The 25,602-nt window shown below is 48.7% G+C and overlaps 1 protein-coding gene across 1 annotated transcript in view; it reads left to right on the top strand.

Moving 5' to 3' along the window:
• LOC119974417 (lethal(3)malignant brain tumor-like protein 4) overlaps positions 1-25,602 on the top strand; it is a 115,518-nt gene that overhangs the window by 53,220 nt on the left and 36,696 nt on the right. Inside the window, exon 10 of the mRNA XM_038813682.1 lies at positions 4,039-4,149. Within this exon, the coding sequence (XP_038669610.1) occupies positions 4,039-4,149 (111 nt within the window). The remainder of the gene's footprint in view (positions 1-4,038; positions 4,150-25,602) is intronic.

Below are 25,602 nucleotides of genomic sequence, written 5' to 3'. Positions count from 1 at the left end.
ATCTCTTATAATTAAAGATTGACTAGCTCCCGTATCTCTTAAAATTTTGACTTATTTACCTGCTCCTCCTGATACACATGAGTAAACTTTACCCACACAAGTAAATTCTTTAAAGAGATCTGGCACCTTCTTATCAATCACTTCTTGATCAGGCTACAATCTTTTGCACCTCCCTCGCTTCACTTGGCTTTCCTTTACCACTTTAACAAACCCCACAGGCTTATCCTGTTTTACCACATCAGCCTTCCCAGTGCTTATCTTCAACCACTAACGCTGTGATTTTACATGGCCTAGTTTATTACAGTGAAAACATTTGAAACTTTTCAAGTCTCTGTCACCCTCCTGGATTTCTTTTTTAATCTGAGGTACTCTGTCCTTATTATCTCCCATCCGATCACCTTTACCTTTAGCACTTGAGTATTTCTCATGTCCCCAGTTTCTATCCGTCACAGGCTGAAACTGATGTCGGAAACCAAGCTTTGATTTATGAACAAATTCATAATCATCTGCCATTGCTGCTGCTAACCTCGCAGTTTTAATCCTCTGCTCTTCCACATGAATTCTCACTACATCAGGAATTGAATTTTTAAACTCCTCCAAAAGTATAATTTCTCTGAGAGCTTTTACGTTTGGTCTATTTTCAAAGCCCTTATCCACCTACCAGAATTACTCTGTTTGAGCCTTTCAAACTCCATGCATGTTTGACTAAATTCTTTCCTTAAATTAGCATAGTGGTTAGCACAATGCTTCACAGCTCCAGGGTCCCAGGTTCGATTCCGGCTTGGATCACTGTCTGTGCGGAGTCTGCACATTCTCCCCGTGTGTGCGTGGGTTTCCTCCGGGTTCTCCGGTTTCCTCCCACAGTCCAAAGATGTGCGGGTTAGGTGGATTGGCCATGCTAAATTGCCCTTAGTGTCCAAAATTGCCTTCCGTGTTGGGTGGGGTTACTGGGTTGTGGGGATAGGGTGGGGGTGTGGACTTGGGCAGGGTGCTCTTTCCAAGAGCTGGTGCAGACTTGATGGGCCGAATGGCCTCCTTCTGCACTGTAAATTCTATGAAATTTCTAAACCTTTGTCTGTGCGCTTCAGGCACTAGTTCATCTGCACCCAAGATGGATTTTTTCACCTCATGCGTCCCAGATACCACCTCCGGTAGTGATGCAAACACCTCACTCACCCTACCTGTCAGCTTTGTTTGAATCAGTAATGCCCACATGTCCTGTGGCCATTTCATTGTTTAGCTATCTAAATGAAATGAAAAAGGCTTCTACCTCCTTCTCGTCTAACCTTCGCAATGCTTGGACATATTTAAATAGATCCCCACCAAGCCTTCGACTTTGATACTCTTTCTCACTATCCTCATCACTATTTAGGGCAGCACGGTAGCATGGTGGTTAGCATAAATGCATCACAGCTCCAGGGTCCCAGGTTCGATTCCCGGCTGGGTCACTGTCTGTGTGGAGTCTGCACGTCCTCCCTGTGTGTGCGTGGGTTTCCTCCGGGTGCTCCGGTTTCCTCCCACAGTCCAAAGATGTGCGGGTTAGGTGGATTGGCCATGCTAAATTGCCCGTAGTGTCTTAAAAAGTAAGGTTGGGGGGGGGGTTGTTGGGTTACGGGTATAGGGTGGATACATGGGTTTGAGTAGGGTGATCATTGCTCGGCACAACATTGAGGGCCGAAGGGCCTGTTCTGTGCTGTACTGTTCTATGTTCTACTATCATCCAACTGTACGTTTCCCTTTACGTCTGCCAATTTTAACTGTCTGTCATGTTTCATAGCCATTTTCCGAAGTTCAATCTCTCTGAGCGCAATTCTCCGCTCCCCTCGCTGCGCGGGAGGGCCCCCCGACAAATTTTGCGCCCCACGGCGGCGGCAACCACACCTAGTCGCTGCCGTCGTGAAACGGGTGTGGAGATGCCCGTTTGGGGCTTGTAGGGGATCTGGTGGGGAATGAGCACCACGACTGTGCTCGGGAGGGGATAGGCCCGCAATCGGTACCCACCGATTGTCGGGCCGGCGTCTCAATCGGACGCACGCACTATTTCCCCTCCGCCGCCCTGCAAGATCAAGCCGCCATGTCTTGCGGGGCGGCTGAGGGGAAAGACGGCCACCGCGCATGCGCGGGTTCGAGCTGCCAACGTCGTGACGTCAGCCGTGCATGCGCGTGTTCGAGCCGGCCAACCTGCGCATGGCTGACACCATTAGGCGCGCCGGCCGCGTCATTCTCGGCGCAATGCCCCCGCGGCCGAGAGTTACGGAGCGCCGCTCCTGGCCCCGCCGGGAGGGGCGAATAGGGGGCGAGGAGCGGCCTCCGAGGCCGTCGTGAGACTCAGCCGAGTTCACGACGGCCCTCCCGATTTTTCCCGGGAGCGGAGAATTCCGCCCTCTATCTTTTTCCCTGATCTGTATCTCCCTTTCTCTGTCTTTTTGTTCTGCTAGGGCTATTCTTTTTCTCCTTTCTTCTCTCTCCTTTTCTTTTTCTCTCTCTCTTTCTTTTTCCTCTCTTTCATATTCAAACTGCTTTAATTCTTTCTCATGTTCAAGTTGCTTAATCTGCAACCGGATCTTTGCCATTTCTAATGAGCCAGACTGTATCTCTGGCAACTTTAAATGCTTAACCACCGCCATAATTACCTCTTTTTGCATTTTGTCAGGTAATGTTAACTGCAATGTTTTTGACAAATCTAACAGCCTGCTTTTAGTCTTTGTCCATAAGGTACTGCGTGTGACTGTCTCCACCACCAAGAGCCTCTGAAAGAGCCATGGTCCACAACACACTCCCTACTTAAACTGAAATACCACACCTGAAAAGCAACCACAATATGCTCACCCCTCAGTGTCTTTAAGCTCACTAAGCCAATCCAATAGATAGACCTTTATCCCAGACGAGCCTCCACTTTGTTACGGGCTAATGTTTAGAGAACCCCAAAGTGTTTCATGGAGTTCATCTGACCCACAACTTTTAATAGATTGTGGTATGGGGAGCATACGGCCCACACTACAGGCGTGGTACAGCAGATTTGGAAAAGTATTTTTTAAAGCAAAGCAATGTTTATTCTATAAATTCAAGTTAATCTTTTTAAACATGCAGTGAACATCTTAGCAAACATCAATTCAAATACAACCCCCAAAGAATACAACACTAAGTAATCCTTAATAACTTCCCAAACAACATCCAGAAGAAACACGTTTTAACAGAAGCACATTAGGTTCACATTCACTACTGAGAACATCTATAATTCTGAATTCACCAAATGATCAAGAGATGGCCTTTTCATAGCAGAGAGATCAACAGTACACCTGCTCTGTCTGGCTTTGGCTCCAACACTGAAAACAAAATTAAAACATATCCTGCAGTAAACAGCCTAAAACAAAAGTAAAAAGCTGACAGACAGCCCAGCTCCACCCACACTCTGACATCACTGATAGACACCCATTTCTTAAAGTTACTCTCACATGACACGAGGCACGGTGGATCATGGTAGTGCCGACTGGCCCGGCTGCACCAGGTTTCACTCTTTTTGCTGCACCTGATGCTTTGAGATGGAGATACAGGGAGAAATGAGTGGGAGTGTTCATTATGAGCTGCTCTTGCATAAATCCACTTGGCTTTTTAAGTCGCAACCGCAGCGATTTAAGTAAGTTGCCCATCATCCTTTTTGACTACAGATGATATGCGTATCATGGAGAACCTAACTTCAGAAAGGATTTATTGTATTTAATTCGCTGGATTAAGGTCTGTGCAACAGGCTGAGTAGGCATTTTAGAAAAAAAAAGGATGCTTTTTTGATACTGAGTGAATGTGCAAACTCTACACGGATCGAACTCAGGTCCTCGGCGCCATGAGGTAGCAGTGCTAACACCTGTTTGTGCTAATGTGTATTTGTTATGCAACAGGCATGTCTCTTCCAACATCTGGTGAAACTGTTCATTAATTGCCTAAAATACGTTTAAAATTTGTTTATGCAGATCAAAATACTAGTTTGCGACACATGTCAGTTCTCATGTTTCAATTATATTTTGTTTTCTGCCCCTCTAGCGCCCACCCCATGGCTTTCATTTGAACATGAAACTGGAGGCTGTAGATAAGAGAAATCCCATGCTAATACGAGTGGCAACTATTGTGGATACAGAAGATCATAGAATAAAGGTATTTACCATCCATCCTTCCATGCTTCTACGAAGCACTTGAGGAATTTTCCGATATATAAAGGCATTGGCATCACTGCAAAATGTTGCTGTTAATTGCTGCTACCGTTAAATATTAATTGCATTGCAACTGTGCGCATACTTTGCGGTGTAACCAACGCCTTTCTTATTGCCTCTGCATCTGAGCACCATTTCCGCAAAATAAATGTACTGCCTTTGGATTGGTTATGGGGAATATCTTAATAATGACTTCTTCAATGTTATTCCCCTTCTCGTTTTAGGAGGTAGAAAGTGTAGAAATATTACACTTTTTTAAAAATTGGCATTAATGAAGGTCCATTGACATTAAGGAAGATCTGTCATATTGGGTGACCATGACAAGATTGTTGCATAGGGTATTGGTAATGTGGAACATCTCGGGGTGGTTCCATTATTGGAGATCGTCACTTTGGTTGATGCCCAATTTTGAGGAACACATTCCTGGATAAACGTGCCAGTGGTGGTACTGCTACCTTAGTTCCTTCCCCTTTTTAAGCATCAGATTGTATTGTGCTGTAAGATTGAATAACAAACAAAATTAGATCTGACAACTTTGAAAGCTGCATTATGAGGCTGCTCAAGCTCCAAAGGAATCTTCTGACAATCAGTACGCTAAGTCTGAACTGATTTTTGCTCACCTGGCCTGGGCCTGTTATATCTAATTTGTTCCCTGCCTCTCGTGATGCTACCATGTTAGGCAACCATAAAAATAATAATCTTTATTATTGTCACAAGTAGGCTTACATTAACACTGCAATGAAGTTACTGTGAAAATTCCCTGGTCGCCACACTCCAGTGCCTGTTCGGGTACGTTGAGGGAGAATTCAAAATGTCCAAATTACCTAACAGCACGTCTTTCGGTACTTGTGGGAGGAAACCGGAGCACCCGGAGGAAGCCAGGGAGAGCGTGCAGACAATCAGTGACCCAGCCGCCAATTGAACCTGGGACCCTGACGCTGTGAAACAATAGTGCTAACCACTGTGCTACTGTGTTGCCACATCCTAATACTGTGTTTACATTTACTGAGGTAACTGTCTGAGAAAAATGTAATAAAAGAGTCAGCCACGTAACCTGCGCAACCTTTCCTCACTATACTACTTTGCAGATCCCTTGAAAATGCTGCTGTAAAACAGCTCATTAAAATTCTCAAAATAGGGACCTCGGGTTGTGGCTATGCCTGGTAGGTCGCACGTTAGGCAGCTCCCGCCGAAAATGGACTTTTGGGCCCTTTTAAGGAGCCCCAGCGATTCTCGGTGTGGGAAGACGGCAGTAAGGTTCCCCCCCAGCACTGTATGGAGTGGACTGCGAGCGGTGTGGTCAAAAACAGGGCATTAGAGAAGAGGGGAGAACGGGTGCGAAAAAGAAAGCTGGCGGCGGGAGGAGACCAGGCAGTGTGGGCTCAATGGTGGCGGCAGCAGCAAGAGTTTCTACGAAGCTGCTTTGCGGAATTCAAGGCATCGATAGAAAGGCTGGTAGAGACCCAGAGGATGCAGGGGACAGCGATTAAAGAGGTGCAGCAGAAGGCCTCTGATAACGAGGACGAGATCCTGGGCCTGGCAGTGAAGTTGGAGGCGCACGAGGCGCTCCATAGAAAGTGGCAGGAGAAATGGAGAACAGGTCGAGAAGGAAACATTTGCGGATTCTGGGTCTCCCTGAAGGTGCGGAGGGGTCGGATGCTGGGGCGTATGTAGCCACGATGCTGAGCACGCTGATAGGCGTGCGAGCCTGCCCGAGGCCCTTGGAGCTGGATGGGGTATAGAGTCCTGGCGAGGAGACCGAGGGCGAATGAGCCACCGAGAGCTCTGGCGGTGAGGTTTCGCCATTACAACGACAGGGAGTGCGTCTTGAGATGGGTGAAGAAGGAGCGGAGCAGCAGGTGGGAGAATGCTGAAATTCGCATTTACCAGGACTGGAGCGCAGAGCTGGACAAGAAGAGGGCAGGATTCAATCGGGCCAAGGCGGTTCTCCATGGAAAAGGGGTGAAGTTTGGGCTGTTACAGCCCGTGCGACTGTGGGTCACATATAAGGACTATCACCACTATTTTGATACGCCAGACGAGGCGTGGACCTTTATCAAAAATGAGAAGGTGGACTCAAATTAGTGGTCTGTAGCATGTCTTGGGGGATGTTGTGGAGTGGGAGAGGGTGATATTTATGTTTCTTTTTTTTTCTGTGCAGACGCTGATCTGGGAGGAGTTGTTCCCTGCGTTCGGTGGGGAGAGAAGGGGCCGGGAACCCTAGGCCTCTGAGGATGGGGTGAGATTGTAGGAGAATGGAGCTGCGCCATAGAGGGCGGTGTCAGCCCAGACTGGGAACGCGTGTTTTCTTTTCCCGTGGAAAGAGAGGGGGCGGGGCCGGATGCAGGAAGGCGGTATTGGACTGGAGTCGACAATGGTGTGGAGGGGTGGGCACTTGGGTTTTAGGAGAGAATTCTGCGGGGATAATTGCCAGAGGCCGGAGTGGCCGGGGTCAGCAGGAGTCAGCTGACATACGGGAGTACAGTGGGGGGAGTAGGGAGGTCAAGCAATTGCTTGGCCGGGGGAGGGGGTTGTTGCGGGGGGGACCACTGGGTTGCTGCTGTATTGATAGAAGGGGAGCTGGAGATAATAGGGAGAGTCGGGGCGGGGAGCCTCCACCTGGGGGGGCTGGAAGGAGCGGGAGACGTGTGCACGTGGCTGGCCCAAAAAAGGAGATTGCTAGTCGGCTGGGGAGGTGGAGAGGGGGGGGGGGGGGGGGGGGGGGGGGCGCGCGGGTAGTCCCCCGATCCGGATGATCACGTGGAATGTGAGAGGCTTAAATGGGCCGGTCAAGAGGGCCCGGGTATTTGCGCACTTAAAGGGACTGAAGGCAGACGTAGCCATGCTACAGGAGACGCACCTGAAAGTTGCGGATCAGACCAGGCTGAGGAAGGGATGGGGAGGGCAGTTCGTTCACTCAGGATTGGACGCGAAGAACGGGGGTAGCAATTCTGGTGAGCAAGCGGGTGACTTTCGAGGCGGTGGGCATTGTGGCGGATACAGGGGGCCGGTATGTGATGGTGAGTGGTAGGCTGCAGGGGGCCCGGTTGGTGCTGGTGAATGTATATGCCCCAAATTGGGGCGATGCAGGGTTCATGAAGCGGATGCTAAGTCGGATCCCGAATTTGGAGGTGGGGAACCTAATTATGGGGGGGGGGGATTTCAACACGGTACTGGACCTGACAGTGGATCGGTCTAGGTCGGGTAAGAGGCCAGCTGCGGCCAAGGTCATGAGGGGGTTTGTGGATCAGATGGGGGGAGTGGATCCGTGAAGGTTTGCTCGGCCAAGGGCGAGGAAGTTCTCCTTTTCCCACGTGCACAATGTCTATTCACAGATAGACTTTTTCGTGGTGAGCAGGGCACTGATCCCGAGAGTAGAGGGGATGGAGTACTCGGCCATCACGATTTCGGATCACGCCCCGCATTGGGTGGAGCTGGAGTTGGGACAAGAGAGGGGCCAGCGCCCGTTGTAGCGCTTGGATGTGGGATTATTGGCAGATGAGGAGGTCTGTGGCCGGATCCAGGGGTGTATAGAGAGGTATATGGAGGCCAATGACAATGGGGATGTCTCGGTGAATGTGGTCTGGGAGGCGCTGAAGGCGGTGATTAGAGGGGAGCTGATCTCCATCAGGGTTCACAGAGAGAAGAGGGAGAGGGATAGATTGGTAGGAGAAATACTTAGGGTGGATAGGAGAAAAGCGGAATCCCCCGAGGAGGGGCTGTTGAAGGAGCGCAGGAGCCTCCAAACGGAGTTTGACTTGTTGACGATGGGTAAAGCTGAGGCCCAGTGGAGGAAGGTACAAGGAGCAGCGTATGAATATGGGGAGAAGGCGAGTCGGATGCTGGCATCAGCTGCAGAAGAAGGAGGCGGCTAGGGAAATTGGGGGAGTCCGGGACAAGGGAGGGAATACGGTGCGGAGTCCAGTCAGAATAAATGAGGTGTTTAGGGACTTTTATGAGAACTTGTACAAATCAGAGCCCCGGGAGGAGAGGGGGAGAGGGGGGGGGGGGGGGGATGCGGCGGGTCCTGGACCAATTGAGGTTTCCGAGGGTGGAGGAGGAGCAGGTAGAGGGTTTGGGGGCCCTGATCGGGATGGAGGAGCTGGTTAAGGGGTTGGGAGTATGCAGGCGGGCAAGGCCCCGGGACCGGATGGGTTCCCGATTGAATTCTATAGGAAGTTCTCGGAACTGTTGGTTCCGTTGCTGTTGAGAACTTTTAACGAGGCGAGAGAAAAAGGAAGTCTTCCCCCGACGATGTTGAGAGCTCTGATCTCGCTTATTCTTAAGCGGGACGAAGACCCGCTGCAGTGTGGCTCGTTTAGGCCGATTTCACTCCTTAATGTGGATGCCAAGTTGTTGGCGAAGGTCCTGGCCACTAGGATTGAGAATTATGTCCCGGGAGTGATACATGAGGATCAGACGGGATTTGTGAAGGGCAGGCAGTTGAATGCAAATGTGCGGAGGCTTCTGAATGTGATCATGATGCCCTCGGAGGGGGTGGTTGCAGAGGCGGTGGCGGCTATGGATGCGGAGAACGCCTTTGACACGGTGGAGTGGGAGTACCTATGGGAGGTGCTGGGTAGGTTTGGGTTTGGATTCGTCCCCACAACACAAAGATGTGCAGGCTAGGCGGATTGGCCACGCTAAATTGCCCCTTAATTGGAAAAACTAATTGGGTACTCTAAATTTATTTTTTAAAAAGGTTTGGGTTTGGGGAGGGGTTCATAGGGTGGGTTAAATTGTTATACCAGGCCCCAGTTGCTGCCTGCCCGAAGGATACAGGACAGGGTGATTTCGGGTGTGTGGGTCGGAGAGGGTAGGATCTCTGAGACATACCAGGAGCTGCAGGAGGCGAAGGAAGCCTCGGTGGAGGAGTTGAAGGGCAAATGGGAGGAGGAGCTGGGTGAGGGCCTGTGGGCTGACGCCCTGGGCAGGGTCAATTCCTCCTCATCTTGCGCCAGGCTCAGCCTGATCCAGTTTAAAGTGTTACACAGGGCGCATATGACAGGGGTGAGGATGAGTAAGTTTTTGGGGTGGAGGACAGGTGTGTGAAGTGTTCGGGGAGCCCAGCAAACCACGCCCATATGTTCTGGGCGTGCCTGGCGCTTGCGGAGTTCTGGAAGGGCTTTGCAAAGGTCATTCCAAGGTCTTGGACACTCGGGTAAAACCGAGTTGGGGGATAGCGTTATTTGGGGTATCGGAGGATCCAGGAGTGCGGGGTCGAGGCCGGCGTTCTGGCCTTTGCCTCCTTGGTAGCCCAGAGAAGGCTCTTGTTATTGTGGAGGGACGCAAAGCCCCCAAGTGTGGAGGCTTGGATCAATGACATGGCAGGGTTTCTTAGGGTGGAGAAGATGAAGTTTGCCTTGCGAGGGTCCTTGCAGGGGTTCTCCGGGCGGTGGCAACCGTTCCTTGACTTTCTCGCGGAACGTTAGGTGGAGCAACCCGGGGGTGGTGGGGGGTCTAATTTCTTTTCCTTTTTGAAAGGGGCGCTTTTGTTTTGAGTTGGGTGTTAATTTGTTAAACTATTTATCGTTTAGAGGGTTAAGTTGTTCTGTTTGGTTGGCTTATTGCCCTTTTCTCTGTCCTGTTTTCCTTTTTGGAGTGTTCTGGAAAACCTTTTGAAAAACTTTGAATAAATACATTTTAAAAAATTTCTCAAAATAGTTTCATATTAAATTGTAGAAAAGCAGACAATTAACATATGGTTGCTTGCTTCTTTTAGACCCTGCATGCTACATAGTAAGCTTTCAGAATATTTATAGTTGCTGAAAGGGCTCCGGTTTGGCTTGATCAAATCCAATCAGCATGAAATTCAAATTCCTTTGTGGCTTTCTTTTATATGCTATGTTTTGTAATTTGAAAACCTGCAGCGTTTCCAATGTGCCGACTTCTTGTGCTTGCAGAATTCTTGTATTTGATAGAAATGTATGTATGAAGTAATTGTACCATTCACAAAGGGCGACAGCAAGAGTTTTTCTCTTTATTTTGGAAAAACATGTTATTGAAGGCATTGTTCATACATACAAAATCACAAAAATACAGAAGCCAACCACGGCAACAGGTAACCAACTCATCTGACTCATCCTGGATACTGTCATGTGGGCTCTGTGAGTACTGAACCAGTGAGAACGGAAGGGCCACAAACAACAACACCCTCAAGCTGGTCCCCTTACATGAGGCCACCTCCAACCACCCCTAAACTGACCCCTTCTCCACCGCCCATTTCCTAACCATTGTGTGTTTGCTGGCCAGTAATAATCCAACCGGCTTGGCAAAGTCAGCCCCCATCCCTCTCCAGCAACACCTTCTCACCCTTCCCCACCCGCACAGACCTTAAAATCAGCCCATTCACCTTTCTATAGAAGGACTTTGGAACAAAAACGGGGAGGTTCTGAAATACGTACAGAAACATTGGCAGCACCGTCGCTTTCACCGTCTGCACGCGTTCTGCCAAAGACAATGGCAGCACATCCCACCTCCTAAAATCCGCCATCATTCTCTCCACCAGCCGCAAAGTTCAGTTTATGCAGCTGGGTCCAATTTCGCACCACCTGTACCCCAGGATAGCGAAAGCTCACCCCCAAAACCCGAAACAGCAATTCTCCCCAGAAGCCCCTCCTATCCCCTCGCATTAATTCCCCATATTCAAATTATACCTCAAAAAAGCAGCCCAACTTACCCAGGATCCCCATGATGCTATGAAAACTCCCAACAGGGTCTGAAGGTACAAAAGGAGGTCATCTGCATGCAGAGAAACCCTATGCTCGACCCCTCCCCGCTCAGTCCCCATCCACCCTCTCGACACCCTAAGCACCATTGCCAATGGTTCTATTGCCAGGGCAAAAAGCAGCGGGAGGGAAGCAGGCACGCTTGCCTCATGTCCCGGTGTAGCCCAAAGTACTCTGAACTAAGCTTGTTTGTCCGAACACTAACCTTGGGCGTCTTGTACAACAGCCAAACCCAATCCACAAACTGCACCCAAATCGAACCAACACCTCCAACAAATACGCCCATTCAACCCGATCGACCGCCTTCTCTGTGTCCATTGCCGCTTCCACTTCCCAACTCTCCGAGGGCATTATAATGACATTAAGCAGCCTTCGTATGTTCGCCGACAGCTGCCGTCCCTTCACAAACCCTGTCTGGTCATCTATCACCCTCCGCACACAAATCAACTATCCGCGATGCCAACAACTTTGTGCCCACATTCGTGTGTGTGTGTGTGTGTGTGTGTGTGTGTGTGTGTATGGTGGGAGGAGGGAAACCCAGCTGGAAACATATCCAGACCAGAGGCCTTCACCATCTGCACAAACCCACACAGTCGCATCACCTCCCTCAGCCCAATTGGGGCCCCAAATCTCTTCACCTTCGCCTCAACTCTCGAGAACTCTAACCTGTCTAAGAACTGCCACTTCCCTTCATCTTCCACCGGAGGCTCCGACTCATACAACCTCCGTCCGATAAAAGGCCTCAAAACCCGATTCACTCCCTCCATCTCTGATACCACCATGCCCCCCCCCTCATCCCTGCACCCTTACAGTGTCTTTCTCTCTCTCCGTTGCCTGCTTCTTCAACTGATGCGCAAGCATTCTACCTGCTTTCTCTCGAAACTCATAAACCTCCCCTCCGGCACTCCACAACTGCCTTTCCAGTGGATACCAGCCCAAACTCCATCTGGCACCTCTGTCTCCCCTTTAATAACGCGTCGTCGGGCACCACTGAATATCTCCAGTCCACTTGCCCTCGCCCTTTCCACTCTCTCCCTATGCACCCGAATCAATGTGAATTCCCCCCTTACCACTGCTTTCAGCACGTCCCACAACGTGGAGGCCATGACCTCCCCTGTATTATTCAGCTCCACATTATTTTGAATGCCAGTAATCCCATATTTAACCTCTACTGCAGTTGCTGAGCTACCTCTGCACCACCTGCAGATCCACCCTGTGTGACGTGTGCACAGAGACCACCTTCACTGAATACTCTAATCCAAACACCCAGCAGCACCCAGTCTACACAAAGAAATCAATCCGGGAGTGCACCCAGTGCACGTGCAAAAAATACAAAACTCTTTCGACCTTGGTCTCGCAAATCGTCGCAAGTCCGCCCTCCCCATACGCTCCATAAACCCCATCAACACCTTCGCCTTAGTCGAAACCTTCAACGACTTAGGACAGGATCTGTCGATTCTAGGTTTCAGAACTGTTGAAAATTCCCCCCATAACCAGCTGATGCGTGTGCAGTTCCGGAATCTTCCCTAAGACCCGCTTCAGAAAATTAGTGTTCATTAGCACCACAAGCGCCCTAAGTTCCCACTAACCATCACAAACCTACCTCCAGAATCGGATACAATACCACCGACCTCAAAGGCCACCCTCTTGTTTAGCAGCACAGCAACCCTCCTCGTCTTCATATCCAACCCTGTGCAACATTTGCCTCGCCCAATCTTCCTCAGCTTTGTCTGGTCTCCCAGCTTCAGATGCATCCCATGAAGAAACACAACATTCGCCTTCAAACCCCTTAAATGTGGTTCCCGATTGAATTCTATAGGAAGTTCTCGGAACTGTTGGTTCCGTTGCTGTTGAGAACTTTTAACGAGGCGAGAGAAAAAGGAAGTCTTCCCCCGACGATGTTGAGAGCTCTGATCTCGCTTATTCTTAAGCGGGACGAAGACCCGCTGCAGTGTGGCTCGTTTAGGCCGATTTCACTCCTTAATGTGGATGCCAAGTTGTTGGCGAAGGTCCTGGCCACTAGGATTGAGAATTATGTCCCGGGAGTGATACATGAGGATCAGACGGGATTTGTGAAGGGCAGGCAGTTGAATGCAAATGTGCGGAGGCTTCTGAATGTGATCATGATGCCCTCGGAGGGGGTGGATGCAGAGGCGGTGGCGGCTATGGATGCGGAGAACGCCTTTGACACGGTGAAGTGGGAGTACCTATGGGAGGTGCTGGGTAGGTTTGGGTTTGGATTCGTCCCCACAACACAAAGATGTGCAGGCTAGGCGGATTGGCCACGCTAAATTGCCCCTTAATTGGAAAAACTAATTGGGTACTCTAAATTTATTTTTTAAAAAGGTTTGGGTTTGGGGAGGGGTTCATAGGGTGGGTTAAATTGTTATACCAGGCCCCAGTGGCGAGTGTATTGACGAATCGGTTGAGGACAGAGTACTTTAGACTATATCGTGGAACGAGGAGGGGTGCCCTCTGTTCCCCCTGCTGTTTGCTTTGGCAATTGTGCCATTGGCCATGGCGCTGAGGGAATCTAGAAGCTGGAGGGGTTTGGTCCAGGGGGAGGGGAGCACCGCGTCTCACTATATGCGGATGATTTGCTTTTGTATATTACGGACCCAGTAGAGGGGATGGGGGATGTTATGCAGACCCTCGGAGTTTGGAGACTTCTCGGGGCATAAGATTAATGTTGGCAAGAGTGAGCTCTTCGTGGCGCATGCGCGGGGCAAGGAAAAGAGGTTGGAGGAGCTGCCGCTCAAGATGGTGGAGAGGAGTTTTCGGTATTTGGGTATTCAGGTGGCTAAGAGCTGGGGGGTCTTGCATAGGCTCAATCTGCCGTGGCTGGTGGACCAGATGGAGAAGGACTTTAAGAGGTGGGACATGCTTCCGCTCTCCCTAGCGGGTAGGGTGCAGTCTGTCAAGATGACGGTCCTCCCTAGGTTTTTGTTTGTGTTTCAGTGCCTGCCCATCCTCATCCCTAAGGCCTTTTTCAAGCGAGTGAGCAAGAGTATTATGGGATTTGTGTGGGCCAATAGGACCCCGAGGGTTAAAAGACTGTTCTTGGAGCGCAGTGTGGGGGGTGGCGCTGCCGAACCTGTGCAGCTACTACTGGGCAGCAAACGTGTCGATGATTCGGAAGTGGGTGATGGAGGGAGAGGGGGCGGCGTCTTGTGTGGGTACTAGCCTGGGGGCACTGGTGACGGCACCGTTGCCGCTTCCGCCGACGCGGTATACCACCAGCCCGGTGGTGACAGCGACACTAAAGATTTGGGGGCAATGGAGGTGGCACAGGGGGGAGACGGAGGCCTCAGTTTGGTCCCCGATATGGAATAACCATAGGTTTGCCCCTGGCAGGATAGATGGTGGGTTCCGAAGCTGGCACCGGGCGGGAATTAGAAGGCTGGGGGATCTATTAATTGACGGGACTTTTGCTAGCTTAAAGGCACTGGAGGAGAAAGTCGGGTTACCCCTGGGAAATGCCTTCAGGTACATGCAGGTTCGGGCGTTTGTCAGGAAGCAGGTAGGGGAATTTTAATTGCTGCCTGCCCGAAGGATACAGGACAGGGTGATTTCGGGTGTGTGGGTCGGAGAGGGTAGGATCTCTGAGACATACCAGGAGCTGCAGGAGGCGAAGGAAGCCTCGGTGGAGGAGTTGAAGGGCAAATGGGAGGAGGAGCTGGGTGAGGGCCTGTGGGCTGACGCCCTGGGCAGGGTCAATTCCTCCTCATCTTGCGCCAGGCTCAGCCTGATTCAGTTTAAAGTGTTACACAGGGCGCATATGACAGGGGTGAGGATGAGTAAGTTTTTGGGGTGGAGGACAGGTGTGTGAAGTGTTCGGGGAGCCCAGCAAACCACGCCCATATGTTCTGGGCGTGCCTGGCGCTTGCGGAGTTCTGGAAGGGCTTTGCAAAGGTCATTCCAAGGTCTTGGACACTCGGGTAAAACCGAGTTGGGGGATAGCGTTATTTGGGGTATCGGAGGATCCAGGAGTGCGGGGTCGAGGCCGGCGTTCTGGCCTTTGCCTCCTTGGTAGCCCAGAGAAGGCTCTTGTTATTGTGGAGGGACGCAAAGCCCCCAAGTGTGGAGGCTTGGATCAATGACATGGCAGGGTTTCTTAGGGTGGAGAAGATGAAGTTTGCCTTGCGAGGGTCCTTGCAGGGGTTCTCCGGGCGGTGGCAACCGTTCCTTGACTTTCTCGCGGAACGTTAGGTGGAGCAACCCGGGGGTGGTGGGGGGTCTAATTTCTTTTCCTTTTTGAAAGGGCGCTTTTGTTTTGAGTTGGGTGTTAATTTGTTAAACTATTTATCGTTTAGAGGGTTAAGTTCTGTTTGGTTGGCATATTGCCCTTTTCTCTGTCCTGTTTTCCTTTTTGGAGTGTTCTGGAAAACCTTTTGAAAAACTTTGAATAAATACATTTTAAAAAATTTCTCAAAATAGTTTCATATTAAATTGTAGAAAAGCAGACAATTAACATATGGTTGCTTGCTTCTTTTAGACCCTGCATGCTACATAGTAAGCTTTCAGAATATTTATAGTTGCTGAAAGGGCTCCGGTTTGGCTTGATCAAATCCAATCAGCATGAAATTCAAATTCCTTTGTGACTTTCTTTTATATGCTATGTTTTGTAATTTGAAAACCTGCAGCGTTTCCAATGTGCCGACTTCTTGTGCTTGCAGAATTCTTGTATTTGATAGAAATGCATGTATGAAGTAATTGTACCATTCACAAAGGGCGACAGCAAGAGTTTTTCTCTTTATTTTGGAAAAACATGTTATTGAAGGCATTGTTCATACATACAAAATCACAAAAATACAGAAGCCAACCACGGCAACAGGTAACCAACTCATCTGACTCATCCTGGATACTGTCATGTGGGCTCTGTGAGTACTGAACCAGTGAGAACGGAAGGGCCACAAACAACAACACCCTCAAGCTGGTCCCCTTACATGAGGCCACCTCCAACCACCCCTAAACTGACCCCTTCTCCACCGCCCATTTCCTAACCATTGTGTGTTTGCTGGCCAGTAATAATCCAACCGGCTTGGCAAAGTCAGCCCCCATCCCTCTCCAGCAACATCTTCTCACCCTTCCCCACCCGCACAGACCTTAAAATCAGCCCATTCACCTTTCTATAGAAGGACTTTGGAACAAAAACGGGGAGGTTCTGAAATACGTACAGAAACATTGGCAGCACCGTCGCTTTCACCGTCTGCACGCGTTCCGCCAAAGACAATGGCAGCACATCCCACCTCCTAAAATCCGCCATCATTCTCTCCACCAGCCGCAAAGTTCAGTTTATGCAGCTGGGTCCAATTTCGCACCACCTGTACCCCAGGATAGCGAAAGCTCACCCCCAAAACCCGAAACAGCAATTCTCCCCAGAAGCCCCTCCTATCCCCTCGCATTAATTCCCCATATTCAAATTATACCTCAAAAAAGCAGCCCAACTTACCCAGGATCCCCATGATGCTATGAAAACTCCCAACAGGGTCTGAAGGTACAAAAGGAGGTCATCTGCATGCAGAGAAACCCTATGCTCGACCCCTCCCCGCTCAGTCCCCATCCACCCTCTCGACACCCTAAGCACCATTGCCAATGGTTCCATTGCCAGGGCAAAAAGCAGCAGGGGGGAAGCAGGCACGCTTGCCTCGTGTCCCGGTGTAGCCCAAAGTACTCTGAACTAAGCTTGTTTGTCCGAACACTAACCTTGGGCGTCTTGTACAACAGCCAAACCCAATCCACAAACTGCACCCAAATCGAACCAACACCTCCAACAAATACGCCCATTCAACCTGACCGACCGCCTTCTCTGTGTCCATTGCCGCTTCCACTTCCCAACTCTCCGAGGGCATTATAATGACATTAAGCAGCCTTCGTATGTTCGCCGACAGCTGCCGGCCCTTCACAAACCCTGTCTGGTCATCTATCACCCTCCGCACACAAATCAACTATCCGCGATGCCAACAACTTTGTGCCCACATTCGTGTGTGTGTGTGTGTGTGTGTGTATGTGTATGGTGGGAGGAGGGAAACCCAGCTGGAAACATATCCAGACCAGAGGCCTTCACCATCTGCACAAACCCACACAGTCGCATCACCTCCCTCAGCCCAATTGGGGCCCCAAATCTCTTCACCTTCGCCTCAACTCTCGAGAACTCTAACCTGTCTAAGAACTGCCACTTCCCTTCATCTTCCACCGGAGGCTCCGACTCATACAACCTCCGTCCGATAAAAGGCCTCAAAACCCGATTCACTCCCTCCATCTCTGATACCACCATGCCCCCCCCCTCATCCCTGCACCCTTACAGTGTCTTTCTCTCTCTCCGTTGCCTGCTTCTTCAACTGATGCGCAAGCATTCTACCTGCTTTCAACTCATAAACCTCCCCTCCGGCACTCCACAACTGCCTTTCCAGTGGATACCAGCCCAAACTCCATCTGGCACCTCTGTCTCCCCTTTAATAACGCGTCGTCGGGCACCACCGAATATCTCCAGTCCACTTGCCCTCGCCCTTTCCACTCTCTCCCTATGCACCCGAATCAATGTGAATTCCCCCCCTTACCACTGCTTTCAGCACGTCCCACAACGTGGAGGCCATGACCTCCCCTGTATTATTCAGCTCCACATTATTTTGAATGCCAGTAATCCCATATTTAACCTCTACTGCAGTTGCTGAGCTACCTCTGCACCACCTGCAGATCCACCCTGTGTGACGTGTGCACAGAGACCACCTTCACTGAATACTCTAATCCAAACACCCAGCAGCACCCAGTCTACACAAAGAAATCAATCCGGGAGTGCACCCAGTGCACGTGCAAAAAATACAAAACTCTTTCGACCTTGGTCTCGCAAATCGTCGCAAGTCCGCCCTCCCCATACGCTCCATAAACCCCATCAACACCTTCGCCTTAGTCGAAACCTTCAACGACTTAGGACAGGATCTGTCGATTCTAGGTTTCAGAACTGTTGAAAATTCCCCCCATAACCAGCTGATGCGTGTGCAGTTCCGGAATCTTCCCTAAGACCCGCTTCAGAAAATTAGTGTTCATTAGCACCACAAGCGCCCTAAGTTCCCACTAACCATCACAAACCTACCTCCAGAATCGGATACAATACCACCGACCTCAAAGGCCACCCTCTTGTTTAGCAGCACAGCAACCCTCCTCGTCTTCATATCCAACCCTGTGCAACATTTGCCTCACCCAATCTTCCTCAGCCTTGTCTGGTCTCCCAGCTTCAGATGCATCCCATGAAGAAACACAACATTCGCCTTCAAACCCCTTAAATGTGCAAAAATGCTTGATCGTTTGACCAGGCCATTTAAATCCCATACGTTCCATATAATCAACCGGGTCGGGGGGCTCCCCACTCCCATGTTCTCTGTTCTCCATTGCTGGTCAGCTATACTCCTTTTGCCAGTCTACGTCTCGCTGTCCCTCGGGCCCTCCCCAAGATGTCCGCCCCCTCTTAACCAATTGCGCCACATCAACAGCACCCATGTCAGCATCCCTGCAACCCCCCCATAACCAAAAACAAAGCAAAGCCAACCCCCCTTCTCCCCCCCCCCCCCCTCCCCTCCCCCCACTCCAGTTGATCCACTTCACTCCCTTTAACTTGTCTAGCATAGTGGCCCCCACCCGAGGCCTCCAGATACTCCCCTTTCCCACCACAGACTTTTACCCACAACCAGAACAAACATAAATTAAAGTACACTCGCCCACTCCACATCCATATTCATTGAATAGACCAATCTGCTTGTCATGTGAACTCACATTCACCACATTAATATCTCCTCCAAAAGTTCAGAATCCTCACACCCTTCCCAGTCCATGGTCCAAACCCCCCCCCACAAACTTCTCCAGCATATTTGCCACATAATTTGTGGCCTGTGTTCCTTCGATCCCCTCGGGCAGCCCCACGATCCAGAAATTCTGCCTCCTGGAACGGTTCTCAAGGTCCTCCACCTTCTCTTTCAAACTCTTCTGGCTGTCCGCCACAAGCACCATCTCCACCTCCAACAAGGCCAACCGGTCCTCATGCTCTCCCATCGACTCCACCTTGAGTGCCAGATCCTGTGCCTCCAGCCTCTGTTCCACCCGCTAGCGCCATAAGCTGCTCCACCAGTCCTCTGAAGCCTCGTTCCTCTGCTGCTGGAACTTGGAGTTCAAAAAGTTCACAAGCTGTTAAATAGACCACTGGATGGGCAACGACGCAACAGAACTCTCCGCCATCTTTTCCTGTGCAACAACTCGAATATACACTTGGTCAAGCTGCGACCTCTTACTTGTTACCCTCCTCGCCTGGTAAGGCATAAACCAGCTCCACTGGTGGAGTATTGCAATCCCTCAGCATTCGGGCACCTCACATGAGCAAACACCCCCTCAGTCAGGTGGGGAAGGACCAAAAAATTTAACCTTGAGCGGGAGCCATGAAATGTGCGACCACTCACTTCATGGTCACCACCGGAAGCGCAGCAAGAATTTTTCTGCATAGCTTTCATCCACAGTAATACTATTATGCAACATTGTAAGTATTGAGAAAGCTAAATATGTATTCGCTGCTATTTCAAAGAATTTTGAAACTCATTCTACCCATTCATGACTGAAAAATTACATCACCCTTATTGAAAAGTAGGGAGTAGGAGGAGGCTATTTCGCTCTTTGAGCCTGCTCCACCATTCATTATGATCTTGACTGATCATCCAACTCGGCAACCTGTTCCGGCTTCTCCCCCAACCTATATCCTTTGATCACTTTTGCTCCAAGAACTATATCTAACTCCTTCTTAAAACCTACAATGTTTTGGCCTCAACTGCATTCTGTGGTAGCAAATTTCACAAGCTTACCACTCTGGATTAAGAAATGTCTTTGCGTCTCAGTCCTAAAAGATTTATCGCGTATCCGTAGACTTTGACCCCTGGTTCTGGGCACCCCCGCCATTGGGAACATCCTTCCTGTATATACTCTGTCTAGTCTTGTTAGAATTATATAAGTTTCTATGAGAACCCCCCTCTCGTGCGTCAGAACTCCAGTGAATGTAATCCTAACCAATTTAAGCCCTTCTTGTACGTCTGTCCTGCCATCTCAGGAATCAGTCTGGTAAACTATCTCTGCACTCCCTCTAGCACAAGAACATCCTTCCTCAGATAAGGAGACCAAAACTACATGCAATGGTCTAGGTGTGGCCTCAGCAAGGCCCTGTACAATTGCAGCAAACCATCCCTGCTTCTGTACTCTAATCCTCTTGCTATAAAGACCAACATACCATTTTCCTTCTTTACTTCTGCTGCTCACCTTCAGCAACTGGTGAACAAGGACACCCAGGTCTCGTTGCATATTCCCTCTTAGCCACATTCAGATAATCCGCTGTCCTGTTTTTACTTCCAAAATAAATAACACTACATTTTTCCACAATATACTGCATCTGCCATACATTTGCCCATTCAGTGTGTCTAAATCACACTGGAGCATCTAGAACAAAGAAAGAACAAAGAAAATTACAGCACAGGAACAGGCCCTTCGGCCCACCAAGCCTGCACCGATCCAGATCCTATATTTAAAAGTGTCGCCTATTTTCTAAGGATCTGTATCCCTCTGCTCCCTGCCCATTCATGTATCTGTCTAGAGACATCTTAAATGACGCTGTCATGCCCGCCTCTACCACCTCCGCCGGCAATGCGTTCCAGGCACCCACCACCCTCTGCGTAACAAACTTTCCACGCATATCTTCCTTAAACTTTTCCCCTCTCACCTTGAACTCGTGACCCCTAGTAATTGAGTCCTCCACTCTGGGGGGGGGGGGGGAAGCTTCTTGCTATCCACCCTGTCTGTACCTCTCATGATTTTGTAGACCTTAATGAGGTCCCCACTCAGCCTCCGTCTTTCTATTGAAAATAATCTTAATCTATTCAACCTCTCTTCATAGCTAGCGCCCTCCATACAAGGCAACATCCTGGTGAACATCCTCTGCAACTTCTCCAAAGCATCAACATCCTTTTGGTAATGTGGCGACCAGAACTGCACATAGTATTGAAGTTAAAACTCACCACTATTCTTAGAATTCCCCCTATACCAAAAAAGGGTCGATATTCTAAATGGTGAACAGGGATTCTCATTCCCTGACTCCAATGCAGGCTTCGGTGGGTGCTATTCAGGTCAAACTATATTTTCAAGTTATCCCCCGGTATAGCCCATACCTTCACCGAAGATTTTATCTACTTACCACTTAGTAGCATCAATGTCCAGGGTCCTGCATTGCTAAGTAAGTAAAGTAGACTTTAGGAAAAAAACACTTTTTCAGGTTAAGTAAGTTATTTTATTATATATTTTTTCTTTTAAAACTACAAACACTTTCTTTACAGAAAGGTAAAAAGATCTTGCTTCTGGATCCTTCCTGTTGGTTGAAGGGACCTTCAGGCCCACCTTGACTATCAATCTTCTTTAAAATCTGGTCTTCTTTAGATGTATTCGCTGGTGAACTCGGTTGCTGTGTCCTATTCTTCCCATGTACCGAGCTGTGAGAGCTGGCTCTGCTGGCAGTCCCCTTTCTTTGGATTTATATTCTCTTTCGAAGTGTTATTAAGTTTTAACGACTTTATTGTAAATGAGCTTGTTTCACTTTGATTGTTAAAAAGTATCTTTGATGTAAACATTTGAATACAACTAATTATTCATTTTAGGCATAACGTCACCTCTCAGATCTGATTACAAAATGCTTTGGTTTCAATAGGTGTTACTTTTATTTCTGTGATTTCAAATCGTTTAATTTTCCAATTGTCCCCAGCTCATAACTTTGCCTTTGATTTTGACTTTAAATTATGTCTCTCGCAGACAGGTCGTCTCCAATTTTCTTTTAATTGACTTGATGTTCGTAGAATTTTACACTTAGAATTGACACAAAATTCGACTGAGCATCATCCATCCTTTCCAGCTGTTTACTAAGATAGTTTATTTCAATTAAGGTGTGAAACTTTGCTTTTAGCTGTATGCTAAAATTTAACTTGGTTATGATTTGAAAGACCTGCCTGCTTTAAACATTCGTCACTTAATTCAATTGAAACTCTCATCCATGCCTTTCCAGATGCTTCCTGAGATAGTTACTTTCAATGAAGGTGTGAGCCATTGTTTTAGCTTACCACAAGGATCCTGTGTGTTTGATAAGCCTGCTTGTGAGAAAGAATCTGTATTTTATAATCCTGCTCTTTGCAGCTGCTATTCACCTTTTGTGGGATCTTTTCCTGTATCCTCTCAGACCAGATATTGCCAGACTTCCATGTTTCAAATGACACATTTTTCTGTATTTTCAATTACAGTATTCCAAATGTGGCCTAACCAAAGTCCGATACAACTGTAACATGACCTGCCAACTCTTGTACTCAATACCCCTTCCGATGAAGGAAAGCATGCCCTACGCCTTCTTGACCACTCTATCGACCTGCGCAGCCACCTTCAGGGTACAATGGACCTGAACACCCAGATCTCTCTGTACATCAATTTTCCCCAGGGTTTTTTCATTTGCCATATAGTTCGCTCTTGAATTGGATCTTCCAAAATGCATCACCTCGCCTTTGCCCGGATTGAACTCCATCTGAAGTTTCTCTCCAATCTATCTATATTTTGCTGTATTCTCTGACAGACCCCTCGCTATCTGCAACTCCACCAATCTCAGTGTCATCTGCAAACTTACTAATTAGACCACCAATACCTTCCTCCAGATCATTTATGTATATCACAAACAACAGTGGTCCCAGCACGGATCCCTGTGGAACACCACTGGTCACAGTTCTCCATTTTGAGAAACTCCCTTCCACCACTACTCTGTCTCCTGTTGCCCAGCCAGTTCTTTATCCATCTAACTAGTACACCCTGGACCCTATGAGACTTCACTTTCTCCATCAGCCTAACATTGGAAAACCTTATCAAACGCCTTACTGAAGTCCATGCATATGACATCTACAGCCCTTCCCTCATCAGTCAACTTTGTCACTTCCTCAAAGAATTCTATTAAGTTGGTAAGATATGACCTGGCCTGCACAAAACCATGTTGCCTATCACTGATCAGCCCATTTTCTTCCAAATGGGAATAGATCCTATCCCTCAGTATTTTCTCCAGCGGCTTCCCTTCCACTGACGTCAGGGTCACCGATCTATAGTTCCCTGGATTATCCCTGCTATCCTTCTTAAACAAGGGGACAACATTAGCAATTCTCCAGTCCTCCGGTACCTCACCCGTGTTCAAGGATGCTGCAAAGATATCTGTTAAGGCCCCAGCTATTTCCCCTCTCACTTCCCTCAGTAACCTGGGATAGATCCCATCCGGACCTGGGGACTTGTCCACCTTAATGCCTTTTCGAATACCCAACACATCCTCCCTCCTTATGACGACTTGACCTAGAGTAATCAAACATCTATCCCTAACCTCAACATCCATCATGTCCCTCTCCTCGGTGAATAACGACGCAAAGTACTCATTAAGAATCTCACCCATTTTCTCTGACTCCACGCATAACTTTCCTCCGTTGTCTTTGTGGGCCAACCCTTTCTCTAGTTACCCTCTTGCTCCTTATATATGAATAAAAGGCTTTGGGATTTCCCTTAACCCTGTCACTTGACAAGAGCTCCTCCACAAACCACCTTCTGGATACAGTGACCACAATGCACTGATGCAAATTTTCCCTGCAACAGCCAATCAGCGGCTCTGCTCTGCTGCCCGCTTGCCTTCACTTGGATACGGAGGGTGTCTTGCTGCGGTACACCTTCTGGATACAGTGACCGCAATGCACTGATGCAAATTTTCCGGCAACATCCAATCAGCGGCTCAGCTCTGCTGGATCCTCCTCAAAGTTCATCCTCCCACCCAGCTTCCCACTTGGGTCACTGTGTGGAGTCTACACGTTCCCCCTATGTCTTTGTGGGTTTCCTCCGGGTGCTCCGGTTTCCTCCAATCAGTCCAAAAAGACGTGCTTGTTAGGTGAATTGGGCATTCTGAATTCTCCCGCAATGTACCCAAACAGGCGCCGGAATGTGGCGACTAGGGAATTTTCACAGTAACTTCATTACAGTGTTGTAAGCCTACTTGTGACACTAATAAAGATTATTATTAGTTGTGTCATCGCAAATTTGGAGGCGTTACATTTAGTTCCCTCATCTAAATCATTAATATATATTCTGGGGCACCAGGTGGCGCAGAGGTTAGTACTGCTGCCTCACAGCGCCGTGGTGCCAGGTTTGAACACGGTTCTGGGTCAATGTCCGTGTGGAGTTTGCATATTCTCCCCGTGTTTGCGTGGGTTTTTCCCCCACAGCCCAAGGCGTGCAGGGTAGATGCATTGGCCACGCAAACTTGCCCCTTAATTGAAAAAACTAATTGGGCACACTAAATATGTGTTGTGAATATCAGGGGTCCCAGTACCAATCCTGCAGTACCCAATTAGTCATTGCCTGCCATTTTACCCTACTACCAAAGAGAAAATGCTGGAAAATCACAGCAGGTCAGGCAGCATTGTAGGGAGAGGAAAAAGCTAACGTTTTGAGTCCAGATTACCCTTTGTCAAAGCGTTTATTCCTACTCTTTGTTTCCTGTCTGTGAACCAGTTTTCTAAGGTAGACCGGGAGCAAAGACTTTATGCTGAAACAGTTGAGGAACAGTGGAGAACCTTCCAAGCGATTTTTCACAAAGTGGCAAACATTAGTGGGAGACTAGAGGACTGGGAAATCTTTAGGGGGCAACAGAAAGCTACTAAAAAGCTATAAAGAAGAGTAAGATAGATTATGAGAGTAAACTTGCTCAGAATATAAAAAAAGATAGTAAAAGTTTCTACAGATATATAAAACAAAAAAGAGTGGCTAAGGTAAATATTGGTCCTTTAGAGGATGAGAAGAGATATTTAATAATGGGAGATGAGGAAATGGCTGAGGTACTGAACAGGTTTTTTGGGTCGGTCTTCACAGTGGAAGACACAAATAACATGCCAGTGACTGATAGAAATGAGGCTATGACAGGTGAGGACCTTGAGATGATTGTTATCACTAAGGAGGTAGTGATGGGCAAGCTAATGGGGCTAAAGGTAGACAAGTCTCCTGGCCCTGATGGAATGCATCCCAGAGTGCTGAAAGAGATGGCTAGGGAAATTGCAAATGCACTAGTGGTAATTTACCAAAATTCACTAGACTCTGGGGTGGTCCCGGTGGATTGGAAATTAGCAAACGTGACACCACTGTTTAAAAAAGGAGGTAGTTAGAAAGCGGGTAATTATAGGCCAGGTAGCTTAACCTTGCTGGAATCTATCATCAAGGAACAAATAGCGAGGCATCTGGATGGAAATTGTCCCATTGGGCAGACGCAGCATGGGTTCATAAAGGGTAGGTCGTGCCAAACTAATTTAGTGGAATTATCTGAGGGCATTACCAGTGCAGTAGATAACGGGGAGCCAATGGATGTGGTATATCTGGATTTCCAGAAAGCTTTTGACAAGGTGCCACACAAAAGGTTGCTGCATGAGATAAAGATGCATGGCATTGAGGGTAAAGTAGTAGCATGGATAGAGGTTGGTTAATTAATAGAAAGCAAAGAGTGGGGATTAATGGGTGTTTCTCTGGCTGGCAATCAGTAGCTAGTGGTGTCCCTCAGGGATCCGTGTTGGGCCCACAATTGTTCACAATTTACATAGATG

The sequence above is a fragment of the Scyliorhinus canicula genome, chromosome 1 (genome assembly GCF_902713615.1).
Source record: "Scyliorhinus canicula chromosome 1, sScyCan1.1, whole genome shotgun sequence".
In the NCBI taxonomy this organism is placed as follows: Eukaryota; Metazoa; Chordata; class Chondrichthyes; order Carcharhiniformes; family Scyliorhinidae; genus Scyliorhinus; species Scyliorhinus canicula.
The sequence above is the reverse complement of the archived record's forward strand: the minus strand, read 5'-3'. Positions and strand labels throughout refer to the sequence as shown.